At 43.5% G+C, this 15,408-nt stretch overlaps 1 protein-coding gene across 6 annotated transcripts in view; it reads right to left on the bottom strand.

Moving 5' to 3' along the window:
- Positions 1–2,332: 2,332 nt before the first annotated feature.
- The window catches only part of ADGRF5 (adhesion G protein-coupled receptor F5), a 96,540-nt gene continuing 83,464 nt past the window's right edge, over positions 2,333–15,408 (bottom strand). For 5 of the 6 annotated variants that reach the window (XM_047732798.1, XM_047732796.1, XM_047732799.1 and 2 more), the window contains 6 exons: positions 13,581–13,760; positions 10,384–11,778; positions 9,261–9,302; positions 9,112–9,171; positions 8,432–8,516; positions 2,333–5,957 (listed from right to left, as the gene is read on the bottom strand). In XM_047732798.1, the coding sequence (XP_047588754.1) occupies positions 5,878–5,957; positions 8,432–8,516; positions 9,112–9,171; positions 9,261–9,302; positions 10,384–11,778; positions 13,581–13,760 (1,842 nt within the window). In that variant the 3' untranslated portion in view covers positions 2,333–5,877. Of the gene's footprint in view, positions 5,958–6,611; positions 6,679–8,431; positions 8,517–9,111; positions 9,172–9,260; positions 9,303–10,383; positions 11,779–13,580; positions 13,761–15,408 lie in introns of all 6 variants that reach the window. The other variant, XM_047732800.1, reaches the window with a different exon arrangement.

Raw genomic sequence — 15,408 nt, 5'->3', positions numbered from 1 at the left:
GATCCAGGGATCGAGTCCCGAATCCGGTTCCTTGCTCAGTGGGGAGCCTGCTTATCCCTCTGCCTGCCACTCTCCTTTTGTGCTCTCTCTCTCCAACAAAAAAATAAATACAATCTTTAAAGCTCTGTTGTGCAATGCAGTAGCCTTTAGATAACTGTGGCTATTGAACATTTGAAATGTGGCTGGACAATGGAGGTGTCTGGTCTGTGTAAACTACACACTGGAATTCCAACCCTTAGTACAAAAAAAAAATGGAAGGAGTGTACAATGTCTCTTTAGCAAGCTTACGTTAGTTACATCTGGAAATGGTAATATTTTGGATATACTTGGTTACATAGAATTATTATTGCAATTGGTTTTACCAATTTACTTTTTTTTAATGTGGCTAACTCAAAATTTAAAAGCTTGTGACCCACGTTCTTGTTCCTTTAGACCATGCAGCTTCTACGGAGTCACTGACCAGTTCAAAGAAAGCTGCATGCATGTTACAGAAAGTATTCATGGGAAGCACGCTTTTCTTCCTGTTTATATGAAGAAAGTATACACTTCATAAAGCCTGGGTAGGGGGAAGTCTTCAAAATACAAAAATAAACCTCTTCCTTCTGAATGATGTATATGTTATCTTACAAAGAAAAAAAAAAAAAAACAGCACAAAATAGCAGAAAAGTCCAGACAAGGACTGGACCTGCGACCCTGGTGAGCATAGGAGGGGTGTGTGGGTCTGTTAGGGAGGAGCCTTCCCAGCACTGGGCATGACCCCTGGGCTGCCGGTGGCAGCATTTCATGGGAAGCCAGCATTTTGACTTTATTTTTAAGGAGGGGGCGGTCAGAGGTACAATGTATAGAGGACTGGCTGGCACCTGTCTGCTTCAGTCTCTGATCTGTTGGCCTGAACATCCAAGGAACATCAGCTCCTGGACTGACTACACCTGCAGCCCAGACACACACCACGGCTGGGCAAGGTCCTCAGCCCTGGCGTTGGGGGGCCTCTTTTCAGCTGAACAAATTAGGTTTCTCCAAACAGTACCATTTCCCCGAATCCCCACAGAGCTGGATGCCGTCCCTTCAGAAAGGTGACTTCTTTCCCATTTGCATAGTCAGTAGACAGACTCAAGGCTATAGTATTTGCATCACACGGGGTTTATTCGTGGTACAGCCGGAGAGCCCCTTCTCCGTGTGATTAGTGCTGTGGATAAAGAAATGTTTACAGGTTACAAAGTCACAGCAAACATCTCAGACAGAATCTGCAGAGCAGCATTGTGTCCTTAATGTTGTTTATTTAAACAATCTGATGAAATATCCTGTATAATCCTCTCCGATTCACTGTGGACAGGACCTGCAACCACGTCACTCCCAGGACTAGAATATATTATATGGCAAAGGTGAAGGAATCTGCTGATGTAATCAAGGCCCCTGAATCACCTGAATTATCCAGGGTGATTACCCTGGGTGGGCCTGACCTAATCAGGTGAGTCCTTTAAAAGAAAGTTTAGGATCAGAAACTGAAGAAGTCAGAGATTCAAAGCAGCACAGAATTTCTGCTGCTGAATCTAAAAAAGCAAAGAACTACATTGTAAAGTAGGCTACATGGCAGGGGATGGCCTCTAGATGCTGAGCTCCTCTGTCCTCTACCTCCAAAGAATGGACTTTTGCCCAACAACCAAGGAGCTTGGATGGGGATCTCAGGTTTCAGATGAATCCACAGCTGCCAGCCTGAGTTCCACCTCACCAGACCCTGAGCAGAGGACCCAGTGAAGCCATGCACAGACTTCTGACCCCCCAGAAACCATGCAATCATAAATGGGTGCTGTTTTAAGCCTCTAAGTTTTGTGGAAACATGTTACGCAGCAATAGAATATGAAAACAGGAAATATGGACCCACGTTGCAGGAAGAATCTGTGGTTAGCAGAGCTCACAGTGCTCTGTTTTCAGCCGTCCATGAAAATTCCAACCAAGCCATACACAAATGTTAGAACACATATCTGTTTATTTGTTTCCCGGACAGTTAGGTCCTGAAAGTGTTGCTTCAAGGTCCCTCCTTTCAACCCTCTGTAACCTTCCAGGCTTCACATGGTGCATGGGAGTGTGGAGGGCGGGAGGAAAGATGTTGGCGCTGTCAACCAAGGGAGCTCAGCTGGAAGCTTCTGGTTCCCCTGCCCCCCCCCCCCCCCCCCCCCCCCCCGCCCACTATGCCTGGAGAACGGAAGCAGCGCAGCCATTCACTGTTTAAAGAATGCTGTTAAATGCTGGTTGGATTTCTGGTAGGGAAGCCTGAAACAGCAGCACTGGCCTAGTTACAAAAGAGAAGACAATTTATATAAAGAAAGCTTCATGAGATCTCACTAGATATTTTATTGTTATAAGCATGGACAGGACACATAGCTGTACACTGGCGTACTATGATGACATGATTTCATATCCCAATTCACACTTTTAGAAATCTATAGCCTCTCATTCCAAAGCTAACATCTGTCAAATGATGAGACACTATTTTCATAGACATTTAAAAAAAAATACATAAGAAAGATAACATCCATTGTAAGCCCCTCCTTTATTTTGGGCACTCAGGGAAACAGACTTCCATTGGCTTGGGTCATGGCTCTCTTTGGGGTGCACAATTTCTGTCTGACCTTCATGTGCCACAGATCAAATGCTTTCCATCTACACGGGATTTCTGGGACCATACTTATTTCCTTTTGTCTTCTCCAATGGTTGTGACTTTCTTCTCCTCTTACCTCAGAATAACTCCCTCCCCTGCATCTACACTGACAGTTGCTATGCTCTTTCTCATCCCCATGTCACTTTTTTTTTTAACCTTCCTTACACTGATCTTTCTGAAGTTCTCTACACAAATGACAAAAGACTAGAATTTTCCAGTGTTTCTTAATTTCTGGCCTTAGCAACTTATATTCTGAAAACCCCATGGGTCTTATTTATCTCTTTTTCCATCTCTAAGAAATGGGGAGGAGGATGGCAAACACGACTCCTTCAAGACATGATGTGTCACACTGGACTTAATATTCCCAGAGAATATTTCTGTAGCTCAGATTAGTTGCTTCTTTGTGAATGCTCTCACCTCACAACCTCTGAAGCATTAGTACAGATCCCTTTGCAAGGAACTGACTTAATAGAAGACCCTTTAATGCAAATTAAGTTTTGGCCACTGACAGGTCAGGCACATGGGGAAGCAGTGAGCACTTTGCAAGCAGGGCAGACTATATATCTCACTTTGTACCACCATCAGAGCTGTCATTCCTTCCTCCTCTTCCTCAGAAATCTGCTGCTAAAATCCTTGCAGTCATTGTTGATGGAGAACTTGTGAACACAGGACCAGGCAGGGCTCCTGCTTTCACGGACCTCACAGACTCACGGATGGCTCTCTTTTTACAATATTGAATTCTATTGTTTTTTTTTTTTTTTTTTTTTTTTTTTTTTTTTTTTTTTTTTTTTTTTAGGATATTCTTGGCAAACAGCAGTGGTTAAACTATCTTGCAGTTGAGCAAGTACATCTCTAAGTTTTTGTTTTCATAGGTTTTCTGGAATTTCAATCTGGTGTGGTGGCTTGAAACCATGAGCTCATATGTGTGTGTGTGTGTGCACGCACGTGTGTGTTGGGGGTAAGGAAACGTGCCTCAGTAAATGGACGTGGGCAAAGGGCCAAACCCACATCCTATGAATGCTACGAAGGTTCCTGCCATTATAGAGGTTCCTTCACAACACAATGATTCCCAAAGGATCCCTACTGTCGTGGCTGGAAGGTCAGTGCTTCTTGTCCCATTGTCATCTTGGAGCTCCTCCTGAAGGCTTCACTTTCTTTGGCCGATCATGTCACGATGGCCAGTCTCACACACTGTACTATATAACCTTGCCTCCATTATCCTTGAGATCACTCCAGGAACCATATCGATCAAAGCCATTCTCTCTCGAACCTCTAATTCTCATCCCATTGATCCTCCAACCTAGCCTCCGGCTCTGTCACCTCGGTACTGATTTCTGCCCCAAGCTGACCATCCCTGGAGAATTTTATAGCTTCATCATTTCCTTTGTGACAATTTCCAGGCAAACGTGGGAGTAGATGTCTACATCATTGGTGAATGTGTTGAAACGAGCAGCTCATTTACTTGAAACACTATTAAGACTTCTATCTGCCCCACCTGCTTCTCTCCCTGAGGAAAAGAGAGGCAGAAGTAGAATTTAAAATAAAAAATAAAAAGAAGAAATGTTAAAGAGTTAAAATGTTACAAGAAAACCCGTTCAAAACTCAATGAACAAAAGGTTGCTACATCGCAGCCTCTTCTGTCCACCTTCCTGTTGGTTGGATCCCTGCTGGTTCTCAGTCCTTATGAAGACCACACTGCCCACATTCCCCGAGTAGCCCCATATTTTTATTCCGTTTCACTGTGTCTCTGGGATCAGACTTGAATTTGGAATGTATGGTTGTGTGGCTACAGCACATGCTTAACTTTAATATGGGTACAATTTTAATAAATATTTATATTTTTATGAAATGCACACACCACAAGCAACACACACACACATGCACGTAATTCACAGACAGCCAAATCCTCAGGGAAAGCTCCACCATCTACTCATCAAGGTCAAGTGTCATTGGGAGCCTAGAGTAGCCAACTGTAACATTTCATTTCAGAGGATTTCCAAGTGGTTGGAATGAACACAAATTAGACAATACAAAACTCTTACTGTATATTGGTCTTGAAACTTAAGGACTGAAAGAGCTAATACATGGGGAGCTAGACCACACACCAAGGGCCTCTAAATCCACAGTAGCAACAACAATGATAAACAATGCCATAAGATTATGAAAATCTATCCTATGATGCACAGAGAAGTACCTGGTTAAAGCTGTTAAATGCAATATACAACAGTTGCGATCTGTTTCCAGTGCAATATATCACATTTAGATCACCATATGTCACATTTGGCAAGTGATGGATATAAAAATATATATATTTTTTGCCTTCAGAAAGTGGAACAAACCAAAAGGTAAGGCTTTTCTGATAAATGGTAGAAAATGTAACTAGCAGTTGGATCTGCTTGGATCTGGTGAAGCGTGGCTATCCCATTTCCTCTGCCTGCTCCCTGCCCTGAGCTCCAACCTTCACGTGCACCAGCATATGTCTGTGTGCGTTTAACATCAGGAAAATTACATCTTCTTCCATGCATTTCTTGTAAATATTATTATCCACTTGCAAGCATGCTGATGTTACAATTTCCTCCCAATCTCTTCCCACTGTCTTTAAAAATTTTTTTTTCTCATGTAGCTAAGAAAATACCAAGAAAATACCAAACTTTCTCCATGATTTATTTCAGTTTCTATTTTTGAGCCACTTTTGTCTTCTCCATGTTGCAGTATCAGAATGATTATGTTAACATGGAAATTTTAAAAATGTGGTTCTTATTCTTTTTCTCTATTTTTTTCTTTTTTCCTGTGTCCTTCCTTCTTTCCTTCTGAGAGTTCACTGAAGTATTTCCTAGGTACTAGCCTTGTGTTTATTATTTGAATGAAAGCTTATTTTTGTGCCCAACATATGACAAGGAAAAATGTCTCTTTGAAATTCTATTTTACAAACAGGGAAGTTGGGCCTTAGGGGTTTTGAGTCTCACTTAAATACTGTACACATCTAGTATCACACAAGTAGTGGGGGTGGGGCAGCAAATAAACTTAACAATTACATTTAGTCTGTCTTTAGGAAAGAAAGCTTCTTTTCCCTAATGAGAGAGTCTCTTCAGCATCTGCTCCAGAAAGCCTGGGGAGGAAACATTTTACCCATGGCTTTGAAAATATTTTTTTTTTTTTTTTCCTGAGCATATCCACTGTCCTTTAAAGAAGTCACACACGGGTCGATTTTCCTGTTCTTAGTTGAGCAAGGAGTAAGCACTGGATGTGTTTTCCAGGGATGAGCTGCTTGTCTCTGGGGTGGAAACATTGTATGTTCCTGAAAAACAGAGCAGCAGCTCAGGCTTAAGTGCAAGAATTCATGATCACGGTGGCATGCACCTTTCCCGATGTGGCCCGAGGGGAGCTCTCGCTTGAGAGCCAGGTAGGCTCTGCCATACCTGGAAACAAACCCATGTCCACCCCCTTCCCAGGACCCAGAAGGGCCAGAGAACAAACAGCCGTCGTTCTCAAGCATGCGTGGCAGCCGACAAGACAAGCACTAACTACTTCCCATCAAACCAGCAGCCAGGTTTCTACAGGACAGGGAGAATGTGAACATGGGCAGCCCTCCACATGCCACCACATGCATGGGCCTGGGGACATTGCGTGAGGGAAGCTCCCTGGTCCCCTTGGGTGGGCATGACTTGGGGAGGCTCCTGGGAGGGGTCCAAGGGCTGAGCTGGAAGGCGAGGGGAAGAGGAGGGGAGGGGAGGAAAGGCAGAAAAGGAAAGAAAGTAGCAAATTAAAGGAGAAGAAAAAGCAGGACCAGGAAAGAAGTGGAGGTCAGGGGCTGCTAACAAAAGTGCAGCGGGGTGGTGGGGGCAGCCATGGAGCAGTCACACATGGGCTGGCATCAGCAGGAGGCAGGGACTGAGCATGGGCAAGTGGGGTTGGGGTGCTGGGTGAGGAAGGGACACGGTGCCCACCCTACCATCAGATTGGTGAGCTGCCACTGCTAACAAGGTTTCCATCACTGCCTGGAGGGCCCCTTGGGGCTGCTGACAACATAAACCAAAGTTACAGTGATTATGGGATCCTCAAGCAGGCCAACACGGAGCCGTAAAAATGACCCTGGAGAGGACGTCCAATGGCAGTGACTGGGAATCTCAGGCCCTGGGACCTCAGGAACACAGCCTGAACTCCAACTTTGATCAGCCCGATTCAGAAAAAAAAAGAACACATTTTTTTTGGCTTCAGATTGCGTAATTCTGATTCAGTAAACCCATTCTGTAGGGTTTTCACTTGGATGCAAATGGTTGGCATGTTCCAGTGACAGTGTCGGCCAAGTGCCATGGTGGTCCTCTACCCTTGAAGGTTGGATCATTTCACAGCAGGCCCAATCACTGACGTTCAACGTCAAAAGGAAAGCCTCTCCACTCTCATAAGTAATGCATCAAATCGAAGCCCCAAACACCAAGTCCTCTGGAGTTCTAGCAATTAATAGGCATTCTCTGAATTTGATTTTTTTTTAAAGATTTTATGCATTTATTTGACAGAGAGAGAGATCACAAGTAGGTGGACAGGCAGGCAGAGAGAGAGGGGGAAGCAGGCTCCCTGCCGAACAGAGAGCCCGATGCAGGGCTCAATCCCAGGACCCTAAAATCATGACCTGAGCTAAAGGCAGAGGCTTATTAACCCACTGAGCCAACCGGGTGCCCCCGAATTTGATTTTACAGGAAAAGCCTTAGTCTGGAATACTGACACATTTCTAGGTCCTGCCTTTATGAGACCGGTTCATTTTCAAGAAGCTGGAAGCAATTCTGGTAATTGGTTTCCTGGAGGTAGGGGAATGGTGGACAGAGGTTTCAATTTCCCAGCATAGCTGAGACCCATTGCCCAAAGTCATTAACATTATTGATTTTATACCTCCAAGGTAGGGATTGATTCCTAATAGAATAGGAGTGACTACAACTTGGGTGATTCCTCCTACATTTATGCACAGTTTTGTAAACATCAATGTGTACAACAAGCACAATCCAAAAAAAAAAAAGAAGAAGAAGAAGAAAGAAAAAGGAAAGAAAAATAAAAAGGGGAAAGGAGCCCACAGCATGTGATCCTATAGTAGACCTTTTTAAATCTATTTTTTGCTACACCTGAGCCCATAAACATGACCTTCCTATTTCTATTTAACATGAATAGCAAAGAGGGCACCTGGGTGGCTCAGTCGGTTAAGCGTCTGCCTTTGGCTTGGGGCATGATCCCAGGGTCCTGCATCTGGCTCCCTGTTCAGTGGGAAGCCTGCTTCTCTCCCTCTGCACCAACCCCTCCCTGCCTCCGCCTCCCCCCCTTCTTGTACACTCTCTTTCTTTTTCTCTCTGTCTCTTGCAAATAAATAAATAAATAAATAAAATCTTAAAAAAAAAAAAAGGCATGAATAGCAAAGAACTCCATGTTTGACAAGGCCAGCAATTCACAGTTCTCTTTTTTGTAGTTGATAGAGTTTTGACAGACAGCTCTCCACAGGCTTGTCAAGATTCTCCAAATTTTATCCTCAAGTTATTATTAGCTGCCCACTGAAGTTATCCTTAAGTTATTATTAGCTGCCCTCTGTACCAGCCTCCTGGTGGTTTGGGAAAATGTAAGCAAGTTCCTGTATTTAACCTCTGTGCCCAAATGAGGCCATTGTCAGTGATTGTTGTAAATCGGGGAGTGGGAAGGTAGGGGTGTGAGATTCCCCATCAGGGCAAATTTGTTTGAGTCAACCCAAAGTAAGTAAGTGCTCTAGGGAGTGACCTAGAGGTCACTACATACCTGTTTTACCAAACAAATTGTTAAATCTTCTTGATATGGGAGAACTCATAGAAAATACTGGTGTCGATGAACCTAGGGATGTTGACTGAAAAAGAGAAGAAAGACAGTTACAAAGCAAATGTTAAACCAAAGCTCTGTTTTATCTCTAGGATGTTTCATTTGCTGCCCACTAGTGGTCATTGTCTGCATCTCTCATTCCCATGAAAAAGCCTGGACGAGCGTGAATTTCTGCTTCAAACAAATCAAGCAGGAAAGCCACTTGGAAATACTGGACTCTCATCAGATTTAGGAAAATAACTTTCAAATGCATGTTTTGCTGTTTGATAGGGTTTGGTATCTTCTGACATGTGACGACAGTCAAATACGTTTGAGTGCAATGCTTACTTTCCAAAATGAATTATGGAAAATATACTCGTCGTTATTCTTTACGTTGTGTTCTCTAGTGCCTTAAATTTCCCCAGAAGTTTCTTATTTCTCAGTGAATTTTGATTTTCGACCTCCAATTGGTATTATCTGTGCTATCCGATTCCTACTAAAAGATGTGGGACAGCATCTTAATGGTAGTTCTGTGGCTGACCTTAATAGGCAGAATCAAGTCCAAAGCAAAAACAGCGAAATAATATGCTAAACCTGGGTGTGGAGAGAGAGGTTTTCAAAAGTCTCTAAAAGGAAAGACTGACCTTTGAGTGCTGTGAAGACCATCTTGACAGTGAAAACTTCTTTAACAAGGTTTCCTGGACCTACCATTGTTTAAAAGAAGCCATCATGAGTTCAATATGCCACAAGCACTTTGACTTTTCTAGAAGCATGAAACGGTTATAGTTCTTACCTTCTGATCCCAGAGGCATCCAAAGAGTAAAATGAATAATCCCTGGGGGAAAAAAAAAGAATTGGGAAGAAGGATATTTTAATCATAGTCTATTGTCCAGCAAAATAGGAAGTATTGTTAGCCTGGCATTGCCAGCTGTTGGGCAGCTGAATACACCTCTTCTATTTGCAGTAGTGTTCACGTCATTGTGATGCGGACCTGGGGCCTCAGGTGAAATGACCGGTCCCTTCTAGTCAGGCCATGCTGTACACTTCATTAGACATGAGCCTTATAGTTTGAAGCCAGACCTAGGAGCAGAGGTTAGGTCTTGTGCGGCTTTGGCAAGAGCATCCGGGACCGTGTCTGTTTCGCCTCCTCATCAGCTCATGGGAGCCCATGCTTACCCCCCACCTGCTGGTTGAATCAGAGTTAAGCATTCCTTCCTTGCTGCCTGTACCTTTGCTAAAGCTCTTCTAACAACGTGGCTTATATATAGTTTGTTATGTACTGCAAGAGAGCAAAGGGTGTGTCTTTTTCATTTTAGTATAATAGAGCAGAACGTCTACCCTACATGGGGCATTCGTTCTCTCATTCTTCAGCAAATGTTTCTAGCGAACATACTATGTGGCACATGACATTCATTTTATTTGCCGGACGGTTATCGAGCACCTACACTGTACCACTAGGTAATATAGGGATAAAGTGATAAGGAAGACAGATGCTATCCCTGACTTCACAAAGATAGTGCTCATTTAATGCTTGTAGAAATTAAGTGGAGAAATGACTTGGTTTAATAGTGGCATTTTCATTTAGGAGATAGTAAGTGGCATCGTGATAATGTTGGGTAAATAGAAAAATCCTGTGTAGGGAAGGGACGTTCCTCCTACTTGTATTATTAGGGCTTTTCAAAGTAAGTCATGCATACAGCTAAATTATAATGCAGGTGATAAGAGGTATAAGGTTCCATGGGAGCAGAGGAATGGGTCCCTTCTATCTCACTGGGTTCTTGTAATTCCCCCTCTTTAGGGCTAGGGCCTCCTCTGGACTAAAATCCTTCCCCATTCCTACCCCTGTTTGTGTTTCTATCATTAATTTGTCCCACCAGTTCAGATACTTCCTGAGAGCCCTGCCCTGCAGAACTTACCTGAAAGGCATTGAGGAGTGTAAATATAATATGGAACACAGCATTGCTTCCTTGGAACACAGTGGCAAGACCAAAACCCCAGGTGAGCCCCAAGAGTGGTGTGAGGACCCCAATGCTCTTGCTGATCTGAAACAGGCTACTCTTCTCCTGCTTGCTTGGCTTGTCTCCAATGGAAGGTCTCAGGATTTTGGAGATGACCACAACTGTGATGGTCATGTTCACTACCACGATGATCAGCGCTGGGATGACGAAGGCCAGCAGGGCCTTGGTATCCTCCCAGTTGAGCCAGCAGGCATTCTTCCTGGTGTAGACTTCTTGGGGCTGGGTGGCCCCCACCGTGATGACTGAGATGACAAGAGGGCAGCCATAGCCAAGAGAAAATGCAATAGTCTTCTGAATGGACTTGCTCGTGTCATGCAGGATGAAAACCAGGCGGTAGAAGAGCATGAGGCCCAGAGTCAGCATCCAGAAAAAGACACTGAGGTAGAAGAAATGGATGAAGAAGGTGGCGGCCACACAGGCTGTGTTGTTGAGAGGATAAAAATGGTCGTGGATGGCAGCGGCCACAATGAACCAGATGTCAGCCACCAGAAGGGAGGCAGCAATGTTCACGATGCAGATGTGGCGCATATAGGATGTCCGATTCTTGGTCACTGATTTCCACACCACAGCTTCCACCACTAGACATGCTGCTAAGCTCAAGATGGAAAAGCACAACCCAATGTAGGAGATGATATCCAGTAGTATTTCCAGGAGGGAACCAGGGTATGGAGAGTCGGGGGACATAAGGATGGAGAATGATGTCAGGTGGTCACAGATGCAGGAGACACTGTCCCCGTCAACTCGTCTCACTTCACACCCACTACTATCCCACCCCCCTGTGTGGTTGGCAAGGCTGAAATTCCAGAAGACACATTGTGGTTCCCCACCTGAAGGGTTGATGTTCTTAAAAGTCATTGAAATCTGGAATGGCATGGTTATATTGTGGTTAACAGTAGTTGTCATCACTAAGCTGTTTGCAACATTCTTTCCTTGACTGTCCTGGGTGAGGATGGTTTTGAGAGTTGGGAAAGCCACAGTGACAATAGACGAGCCCCACGGCAGGCTTCCCAGCTCACACTTTTCAATGGCCACGTTGCCCCAGAGGTCTGAGTCTGAGAAAACAAAGCTCTGTTTGTAGGGTTTTGGATGGCCAGGTTTTATTATCATGCTCCTCATCTGCACATTCGTTTGGTTGATGGACAAAAAAGTGCCATCTTCAGACCATAATGCTCGGGAAAATCTTTCTACTGAATCTAGAAGCTGTGAGCTCTGGTTGGTCGGTTGCTGTTGGGACACCTTCCAGGTACTCAACATGGGCTTGCTGAGGAGGGTGTTAACCGTAGAGAGAATGTTCTGTAATTGACATGACATGGGGTCAAACCAACCAAATTCTTTCAATCATAAAAGAGAAAAAATAACATCTCCCTAGAAGCTGGTTGTGTGATAACAGGTAAGAGGAAAAGATAAGAGAAAAATGAGGCATCGCAGGCAATGGGGCTCTGTGTCCCTCCTTCTTACGGCAGGGAATTAGCAGAGGATGCATCCCCAGGGCTGGGAGACCTCTTTAATCATTTACCAAGTACCACCCCCCATTACCCACTAAGGCCAATTCAGCAGACTGGTAGAGATATGTATTCACTGTATTATATTATCTAAAATCTCAAGCCTGTAGAGAGTGATATTTTCTCAATAAGGGTGAAGTTGTTTCAAAAGACCCTCTCCAAAGCTGAATGCCAAACTGCTGGCAAAGGCGTCATTCTTTTTTTTTTTCTAAATATTTTTATCTTTTCTCCCATAAACTTGGGTTTGTCATTTTCCATTTGGGCTTTCTCTCAATCTCTCAATATAATTTCTTTGCCCTCCTTTGCCTTGTTCTGTTCAATCTGAAACTATGAGCCTTGTAGTTTGTTGAATGTTGGTGCCCAAAAGAACATGTCTTAATACCCAGACCCTGTGGATGTGACCTTATTTGGGGAAAGGGTTTTTGTAGATGTGATTAAATTAAGGATCTTGAGAGGAAATCATCCCAGATTACCTAGGTGGGCTCTAATTCCAATGTCAAGAATTCTTATGAGGGACAGAAGAGGAGAAGATAAATGGAAACGAGGAGGTCCCATGAAGACAGAGAGGATGGACTGAGGCAGCTACAAGCCAAAGAGTGCTGGAGCTACACAGAACTGGAAGAGACAGAGAAAGTCTTTCCTGGAGACTTGGGAAGGAACATGGCCTGGCAGACACCTTCATTTCAGACTTCTAGCTTTGAGAACTATGACAGAATAAGTTCCTGTCATGGTAAGCCACCCAGTGGGTGGCACTCCCTTACCCTCACCATAGGAGGTCCACATAACCTCCTTGGACCCTTGCTCCCCAAGCTCTTGCCAGGTACCTCTGGCTGTGTTTGGCCACTGGGAAGCATTGGCAGGAGATGGGAAGGTGGGAGAAGGAAGAAGTTGAAATATATTTTCCTACGACCCACCGTAGTCACCCCCTCTCCCCTCTACACACATACTGTCTTCTGCACATCTTTGGTGATAGTTCTGTTGCTCCCGCTAGTGATCCTTCCTCCAAGGTTTTGTTCTCCCTCCACTTTAGGTGCACTATCCTCTCCCCTTTAGGCCTCAGGGTAGTACTGGCTTCTATTTTTTTTTTTTTAATCCCTGGATTGACCTCTGAAAGTATCCTTTCGTTAAAGTCTCATCATTTGAGCTCTTCATTTGAATTCTGGTTGACTCCTCTCAGAACCCTGATTGCCTCAAGTTCATGTTTAGTTCTAGATCACTGAGAAGTCCATACATTCCATCCATTCCATTGTACAATATTCTGAAAACCTTTCCCTCCTGGTTTTCTTAGAAAGCAGATAAGTATCCATTCTATTTTAATGAGGAAACTGAGATGGAGATTCTTTTGATCTCCAAATGAATATACTAGAAATCTTTTGATCTCCAAATGAATACTAGAAACACCCCCCCACCACACACCCTAAAAACCATAGCTGACAAAGCACAAAGCATACTCTGTGACTCTAAAATCCAGAGTATTGTTCTGGAGAAGACAAAGAAGGAGCTATAATGGCGACAAGTTACGTTTCTTGACCAGAAGTCCCAAGGGGTGAAAAGAGGGGACCCAAAACTCCTGTAAGGTCTCAACCAACTCACCGTCATCATTTCTGAGTTCACTTGGGTTGGAACTGTTGAGAGCAGATCGAGGATGTTAATGATGGCTCCCAGGCTCCCGGGAAATGAGCTGACTTCATGTTTCACCTTGCCTGTGCTGACAGAAAGATCCTTCAGGTATGCTGGGAGCTTTGTATCCTGACAGGGACTCTTGATCAAAGCCTAGTAAAACAAAAGCCAACACAAACAGACACTCAAAAACCTTGCCAGTCAGTCCTGTCAACAAATCCTGCTGATCTACCCATGATGAAAATCTCTTACATTCAGGATTTCTTTTTTTTCTCCATTCCTATAAATATACCCTATAAAATAATTTCTCTCTTAATCTGTGTGCTATTCAGAATAGAATGAGACCTCACCCATAGAAGGGGAAGAGTAAAACACATGTCAACCCGATGACTACTAGTTAAAGAAAAAGGAAAGGGGATCTGATTCCTAGAGAGTTAGATTAAAATGGAGTAAAATTATCCCTTGATGGTCTGTATGGAAACACATTTGCTACTCTGCTTTTTCTTGTCACTTACTTTGCTGACCATTAGGGGTACTTTGCTGACCATTGGGGGGGTGACTCTCCATCCCAATTTTCCTGGGACAGTTCTGCTTTATATCTGCTGACCCAGTGTAATTATTACTAGCACTCTCTTTTATTTTCAAAATGTGTCCTGGTTTGGATGGTAAATTATACGGCCATCCCCACCTCTGTTTCCTAATTACTTACCCTATTACTTCCTAAGCCCTTACTTACAATTAAAGGATGAACTCCAATTCGACCTCATCCATAAAGAACTTTGATGAGTATTCCAACCCAGGGGAGTTTCCTCCTTTGACTTCCTAAGTCTTTGTTAATTTTTAAAAAAAGATTTATTTATTTATCTTAGAGAGAGAGCATGAGCGGGAGGGGAAGAGGGAGGGAGAGAATCTCAAGCAGACTCCGTGCTCAGCATGGAGCCCAATGTGAGGCTCAATCTCACGACCCTGAGATCAGGGTCTGAACCAAAACCAAGAGTCAGATGCTTAATGGACTACAACACCCAGATGCCCCCGTAAGTGTTATTTAACATACTTAACATATTTAACCTACTTTTACATTTGTGACATTTCTACCAATGTCATCTTGTGTTTGACTTTCAATATCTCTCCAATTAAATTACAAGCTCCTTAGCAATTTGAAACATGTTATATTCCATCCGATATGCTATAATGCCTGATACAGTATAAGTCATAAATTGGCACATAATAGGTATTCAATAAATATACATTGAATGGATAGATCTGATAGGCTAACAGGCCAACCTTTCCATTGAAAATGCATCTAAGTATCTAGAATTGGGACCAGGGCCCAACATTGAATTCAAATTAAATATTCCCATCTTTCTCAATTAGGGAAATTCATATCACTGGTGCATCCTCATCAGGTCCAACTCAGAGGCCAAGTTCTTCAAGCAGAGCTTCCTGATTATCCTAAGCAAAATTAATGTGTATTGAACTACCCAACAGGATTACATCCTCTAGCAAATCAGAGACAGAATTCTGGTTTTGTGGCCTTACCCTGAGAGCACCTGCAATAATGCTTCGCACCTAGTAGGTATTTTAATGAATTTAGTACAAGACAAGAGGAGAGACAGAAGATAATTAGATGAGACACAAATCAGTGCCACTCCTTTTCCTTAATTCTTCTTCCAACAGTGAGAGTGTTTGGAACGGCTTGTCTAACAATATCATTCACTAGAACTCCACTAGTGGCCTTGTCAGTATTTGTTTAGTGTGACTCATGGCATTTTAGAGGTCTCTACTCTTGACAACTTCAGTA

The sequence above is a fragment of the Lutra lutra genome, chromosome 6 (genome assembly GCF_902655055.1).
Source record: "Lutra lutra chromosome 6, mLutLut1.2, whole genome shotgun sequence".
In the NCBI taxonomy this organism is placed as follows: Eukaryota; Metazoa; Chordata; class Mammalia; order Carnivora; family Mustelidae; genus Lutra; species Lutra lutra.
This window is presented reverse-complemented; position numbering and strand designations above follow the sequence as displayed.